Source organism: Notolepis coatsorum, assembly GCF_963971535.1.
Source record: "Notolepis coatsorum genome assembly, chromosome: 15".
NCBI classification, from domain to species: domain Eukaryota; kingdom Metazoa; phylum Chordata; class Actinopteri; order Aulopiformes; family Paralepididae; genus Notolepis; species Notolepis coatsorum.
The window spans coordinates 76,874,164-76,881,610 of NC_140179.1; the positions used below are offsets into that span (position 1 = coordinate 76,874,164).

The 7,447-nt window shown below is 38.8% G+C and overlaps 1 protein-coding gene across 1 annotated transcript; it reads left to right on the forward strand.

Annotated features, from left to right (window-relative positions):
• Positions 1 to 883: 883 nt before the first annotated feature.
• Positions 884 to 5,431, forward strand: LOC311242096 (uncharacterized protein; the record flags this gene model as incomplete). The annotated part of the gene is made up of 5 exons (XM_084331047.1): positions 884 to 889; positions 1,038 to 1,125; positions 3,823 to 4,053; positions 4,152 to 4,412; positions 5,106 to 5,431. The coding sequence occupies 5 exons, from the start codon at positions 884 to 886 to the stop codon at positions 5,429 to 5,431; spliced, it is 912 nt and encodes a 303-aa protein (XP_084187173.1).
• Between the last annotated feature and the right edge of the window lie 2,016 nt (positions 5,432 to 7,447).

Genomic DNA, 7,447 nt, shown 5'->3' on the forward strand with positions numbered 1-7,447 from the left:
AAAATGTGATATCGGAAAATATCGGTATCGGTTTAAAAAAAAAAAAAAAACAATAACAATATTTGTTATATATATATATCCAGTGAAATTATTAGTTACCTGAAATTATTCAGTTTTTTGGACGGGGAAACCCTGCATATATCGGTATCGGTTGATATCGGTATCGGAAATTAAGAGTTGGACAATATCGGAATATCGGTATCGGTAAAAAAGCCAATATCGAGCATCCCTAACGAAAATAGATAAAAAGTCCAGAGTAACAGCAAACGTAGTGTACAAGTGGCAGGCTAACTCTGGTCAAAGGCCAGGGGAAAAAGGTGCGTTTTAAGCAGCGATTTAAAGGCCTCTGGGCAGATCTTATGTGGGGGGGGGGGCTGTTCCAGAGCCGAGGGGCAGCAGCAGAGAGAGGCACAAGCACACGCACATGGACACACACGCACAGCACACACACACAGACACATACAAGCAGGGGTCATACACAAACACACACACACACACACATACATGCTGAAATACATTAAAACATGAATGTGTATTTCTACTCAACTACTATAGTGTGATTTCCTGCAGAGAGACAGGCCGTCAGGAGGAGGCCTGCAGGCTTATCTTCGCCCAGCGGGGAGGATGTGGTCAGTGTTGATGTGGCGGTGAGGAGCTTTATGGCCCAGACGCCATTGTTCCTATGTGAGGGTCAGAACCCGCCTGGTGTGAATAAGAAACCTCACACCTCTGGAAGGGGCTGGTATAATAAGAAGAGCCAGAGAGGCTCAGAGTCTTAAAAGCATTTTGTGTCTCAAGACTCACAGGGCGAAATACTTTGAGAGACTTCCAGGAATATCTTTGGGTTGGGGATGAGAAACTGACGTTAACCGACAGCGAAACGATGATGGTAAATACATGACATGCGACATGAGAACCTCTATTGTTGTGTACAACAACAACAACAACCTGCAAAAAAGTCATCCGTATAAGGCAAAACAAGTCGACTAAAACCTTGAATATTCCTCTTTGCTCTCTTTTGTCAGAATTCTTTCCAGGTGGACCTGCAGTCGGATTTGGGCGTGATCCTGGACTTTCTCGAGGAGTACTACAAAGAGAACCCCGAAGGAGATGGGAGAGACAAGGGTTGGTGCCACCTAACAAGTGAACCAGATACAACAGCATACGGTAATAACCATGTACAATGTACTGGACTTTCATAACACATTCATTACTAAATCTATTAATGCTTGTGAAACAACCAGCGGTGTAAAGTACTTGAGTAATTGTACTTTGTTACAATACTTAAGTACTGTTTTTGGGGATTTGTACTTTACTCGAGTATTATTAGGTTTGTATACTTGTACTTTTACTCAATTACATTTCAGAGAGAAAAAACATACTTTTTACTCCTTACATTTAAAATGCAGACCTACAAAGTACAAAGTACAAATCTCGCAGGTCCAACTATTTTAATTGGTATATTTGTTTCTCTGGCCGAACTAACGTTAACCTTATTAATCCTGCGGCCCGCCCATACCCATGCTGATTGGTCCTTGTGCAAGACTAGAAAGTGGGGATCTTTCTAGACAGAGAAGAATAGACAGTCAGAATTTTTTTTTTACTTTAACTTTTTAGTATTTAAGTACATTTAAAAGTAGATTTTTTTTTTACTTTTACTCAAGTGTGTTTTTAGCCAGATACTCTGACTTTTACTTGAGTACGATTTTGAGACGTTACCCATACTTAAGTATAATTTCTGGGTACTTTCTACACCCCTGGTAGTAAGTCATACTCGCAAGCAGCATCTACAGCAGAGAGTCAATCTACAGCAGAGCAGCAGAGTAGGGCAGGGCAGATGGAAGCAGGCCTCATGCTGACACTGAATTTTAATAGAACTGATGGTATGTTGAGTAACAATTTTACATGAACTATGGACGCTCATCATGTACTCTTGTGAAATTTCATAACATGTCATAACGCGTTCATAACAACATCCACAAATCAGTAGTGAAGTCTTACTTGAAATTAGTATCTGGCTAAAAATACACTTGAGTAAAAGTAAGGAGGATTTGGACATTTACAGGGGCCTGTTTCTAATTGCAGCCACCCGTAGGTGCTCTTTGAGAGCAGTTTTGAAGGAGGTCTGCATTTTAAATGTAAGGAGTAAAAAGTATGTTTTTTTCTCTGAAATGTAATTGAGTTAAAGTACAAGTATACAAACCTAATAATACTTGAGTAAAGTACAAATCCACCAAAACAGTACTTAAGTATTGTAACAAAGTACAATTACTCAAGTACTTTACACCCCTGCTTACTGACATAGTGTCTTTGTTCAACGTCACTTCCAACTTAGAGAAAGTCGTGCGCGTTTGGCTGCCGCTTCTCATCGGAGTTTGTTTGTTTGGTTTGTTTTGTTTTGTTTGTTTTTGTTCGTGTCTATACACGTTAAAGTCCATGTATTCTGTGTCTGTCCATCATGTACTGTGTTTGTCCATGTACTATAATGCAATGTCTGTAAAGTGCTTTGAGATACCTTATGTAAGGCGCTATATAAAATAAATGTATTATTATTTGGCCTTTCCAGAGGACACAGTCTGGACGGAAAGCGATGTGCCCATGGAGTCCTGGACCTTCTGTGACACAACTGTAAGCACCATGTCGTCGGTACAATACTAATTAAGTACCTATAGTAACTGAGTCTCATGGCCAGTACAGAGAGACTCAGAAGGAGCTTCTATCCCCAGCCCATCAGGATGCTCAATGACAATGACACTATGTAACAACCCATCATCTACACTCACAGCACACACATCCACACGCACACACTCACTTTAAACAAACACTCACCTTACCACTCACTTTAACACACTTTATATTTATTAGTAAAGAGATTTGCACTACAATTCATACCTCATTGCACCTTACCCTAAGTTTGTACCTCATCCCATTTCTGCATTGTACCTCACTGTTACTCTTTTTACTCTGTATTGTATATTATATGTATATTGACTGAACACTTTATTTGACGTACTTTCGACTTTTTCTGTTTTATTCTTTTTATCTATTTTTATCTAGCACACTCCCAGGGGTTCATACAGAAACATGAGGAACTATATATTGACAAACCACTGATTAATCATCTGTTACTCAAGTCTCAGACCTCATGTCTTTCCACAATGGCTTCTGCCTGGACTTCTCTTATACGAATGATACATTCAGTAAAGATATTTCCATTTGACTCTCAATTTCCTATTTACTACCTGCTCACAGTACCTTTCATTCTAAAAATATCAACTGCATAATAGTTGTTCCTATACACTTTATTAACAGTATAGTTCCTCATTAGTTGCTACTGTAGGTTTATCAGTGTCCTCTGAAGAAAAGTGTTACCTGTTTTACAGTAATTCCTATTTTTCCATGGCTGACAGTGTTGCACCTATTATTACTCAAAGCCTACTGTAATATTTGGCACTCAAGTACTCACAGGTCCAACCTGTGATCCAAATGTAAACAAATGGATAGCCCCATTACCAATCAAACAATTATAGAAATAGGAGTGGAGACATGTTTTCATTCACTATTAATAGGAGGATTTACAAAACAGTATGAGTTTTTATTGTATAACATTGGTAATGTTTGTAAACACTGGGGTAAAACCAGACCTATATTCTGATTACAGTGGGTAAAATAAAATAAAAAATAAAGTAATGTTCCATCTACAAAGCAATCTCTTCAAGAATATATGTGAATATAATGCCCATTGTTATGGTAAAAAGAAATGATAAAATCTGGATTGGGGCTTTAACAATTTTCTCTCTTCATCTCATTAAAGCCCACCAGACCTGACCTCCTCCAACCAGTGTCATCACGAGATTCTGCCACCAGACCTGACCTCCTCCAGCCAGTGTCATCACAATATCATGACCTCCTCCAGCCAGTGTCATCACAATATCCTGACCTCCTCCAGCCAGTGTCATCACAATATCCTGACCTCCTCCAGCCAGTGTCATCACGAGATCCTGCTCTCCACCAACCTGTGTCATCACAATATCCTGACCTCCTCCAGCCAGTGTCATCACAATATCCTGACCTCCTCCAACCTGTGTCATCACGAGATCCTGACCTCCTCCAACCCGTGTCATCACAATATCCTGACCTCCTCCAGCCAGTGTCATCACGAGATCCTGACCTCCTCCAACCTGTGTCATCACAATATCCTGACCTTCTCCAACCTGTGTCATCACAATATCCTGACCTCCTCCAACCTGTGTCATTACAATATCCTGACCTTCTCCAACCTGTGTCATCACAATATCCTGCTCTCCACCAAAACACCTACACATCGTCTGCACCTGGGCCAGTGCCAAAATTGAAAATATTTGTACCAGGAAGGCAGTCATCCAAATCCCGCGGCAGAGTGGCTGGGAATGGTGAGTACTCCTTTTTGTGTTGGGCAACTACACAATACTGTTATTAGTGGTCCGTCCTATTGCTATAGTTTGAGGTGTAAACAACACCAAGAGAGCAAATAAGAAGCGTATGTGACTTAGCTAATGTCTGTTTTAACATAATCTATCAGATAACCTCAACTTGACCCTTCTCCGCTAGAGAGTACATGCCCCCCCACCCCCCCCCCTTAACAAACAATAAATTTGAAATAAAAAAGGAAATGATTAACTATTCTCTTTCCACAACAACCTAACTGTTGGACTCCTGTGGCTGTATGATTTCCCTAATCATACAGAATCTCCTAATAGGGATCAAGTTAGTATATTTTGGATCTAGAGGCTCCAAAAGTCATCCATCATCCTATAAAACAAATGACAAAGGTGACCGTGGAAATGGCAGCGGTGATACACATACGTTGTCTCAAGACTTAGTCCTGCATGTATCATCAAATGTGCATGCCGGTGTGAAATGTATGTGTGCCATTATTACTATCAACTGTAATAAATTGTGGAATATTACTATAATGAGCTGTATGTGTATGAACCAAGCATCTCACTGTAATGTACCTGTACTTTATTCGTGACAATAAACTACTACTACTACTACTACTACTACTACTACTACTACTCTTTGTGTGTCTAAATATTGTATTATTTTCCTTTTTATGACCTCAGGCAGCAGAAAGGTGCGTTTGTTTCACTTCCTCTTTGAGATGCTGGAGGACCCCGGCATGGCGCACTGCGTCACCTGGGTGGCGCCAGCAGCGGCCCACAACAGCACCGGGGTGTTCCGCTTCTCCTCCCAGAACAAGGACCAGGTGGCGGTGCTCTGGGGCCAGAGGAAGGGCAACAAGAGGCCGATGACCTACCAGAAGATGTCCCGGGCGCTGAGGAACTACTCGCGCTCCGGGGAGATCCTCAAGGTGAAGAAGAAGCTCACCTACCAGTTCAGCAGAGACACACTGCGCTCCCTGCAGAGGTGTCATCCAGGAGAGTTGTAATGTAAACTATATTGTGACTGTGCTTTTTTTTATTATTATTATTATTATTATTATTATTATTATTATTATTATTATTATTATTATTATTATTATTATTATTATTATTATTATTATTATTATTATTATTATTATTATTATTATTATTATTATTATTATTATTATTATTATTATTATTATTATTATTATTATTATTATTATTATTATTATTATTATATATTATTATATATTATGTGACTACTGTATAACTACTGTATAATATGTCCCCTTTGTCACTCTTGTTCAGCTTTGAAATGTTAATTGCTTCAATGAAACACAGCCTGTATGTTTATTTCAAACAATTTTTGAGTCCTTTCTTATGGTTAATAAAATATAATTGTTGTAACTGAGTACCTCTTATGAGTAATCTATGTGATTTAAATAATAATAATAATCACTGTTAGAGGTTTTCCTTTTCTTGGACTGAGGCCAGAATGCCCCTGTTCAGTAGCAACACTAGAACAGCACTAAGAGGAACACAAACACCTGTACAATGAGGTCATGGAGGATTTAAATATGCAATGTAAAATAAGTTCCTCATATCATATCATACCATAGAGATCATATGAACATGCATTTCATGTTTGTTTTTTTTGTTTCGTTTTTTAAGATTTCTTTTACATTTTTTAGACTACTTTTATTTATAAAAATTATTTTTGTATTGTAATGCAGCCATTCAGAAGTTTGTCCTCTCTTATACGTTTCTATTCTTATCTTGAAGTGACGTAGACAGAAATGTATGGAGGTCACTTGAGAGTTGCTCTATAGTCACATGATATTCCTCCACAAAAACCACATAATCTCCCCAGGGAGAGGAATTGTGCAGTAGCCTAATGTGCCGCACTGACAGATACGTATTGACCTTCTTACAACATGTGCTTGTGTGTGTGTGTGTGTGTGTGTGTGCGTGCGTGCGTGTGTGCGTGTGTGTGTGTGTGTGTGTGTGTGTGTGTGTGTGTGTGTGTGTGTGTGTGTGTGTGTGTGTGTACGTGCACTTGCGTACTGACAGGCACGTGTTTATGTCCACCATAAACCCTGCTTATATGTGTTTTGTTTTTATTTGTATTTATTTATTTATTAATTTGATCAGACAAAAAATCATCAGACAAATCAAAACAGTATACAAACCCATCACACAACAACACATACTAAAGAAAACCACCACGTACATACATGCTGAAGATCAAGTTGGGGACTCTGATATACAAACAACCATAATATACATTTATATATATATATACAGTATATATATTCATACATCTCTCCACCTAGTTGAGTAACTAGGTAGGTATATATCCAACAGACCATATACATATTATATATATATTTTCATTCATTCAATCTTTATTTTGAATTTACACTGAGGGGCACCCCTAATTTTCAGTGTCATCAAATATCACAGTCATCATGAATAGTACAAAGTACAAGAAAGAGACATTTCTTTTAATACAAATTCAATACAACTGTACTACTGTATAAGAATAGGAAAATAGAAACCTTCCACACTAAAACACAATTTAAAAACAATTACAGATTGTGGTGAACTGCTTGGTTACCAGTGCTCTAAATCGACCTATGGCCACTAGAATACCTCATTTCACAATTCAGGAGCACAGAAGCCAAAGGTCAGTATAAACTCTAGGCGCTTTAACTGTAAGCTGGTCATTAAGTTTTGTGTACCATAGGGTCCAGAGGTCTATTCCAATAATGAGGTAATGATATATAAATGGCTTTATATAGAAACAAATGACGAATCTAGTCTTTCCACCAGAGAGGAGCACCCAACCCTATACGAGACACAATGGTGAGTATTATAACTATCACCGGTGATAAATCTGATGGCTGAATGGTAAACAGAGTCTAAGGACTTAAAGAGTGGAAACTGACACATGTCTACAGTTACAGTATATAGACAGGGGGAGGCAGAGCAGAGCAGTCGTCTGGTATTCCGGAGGTTCCCAGTTCGATTCCCACTCCTCC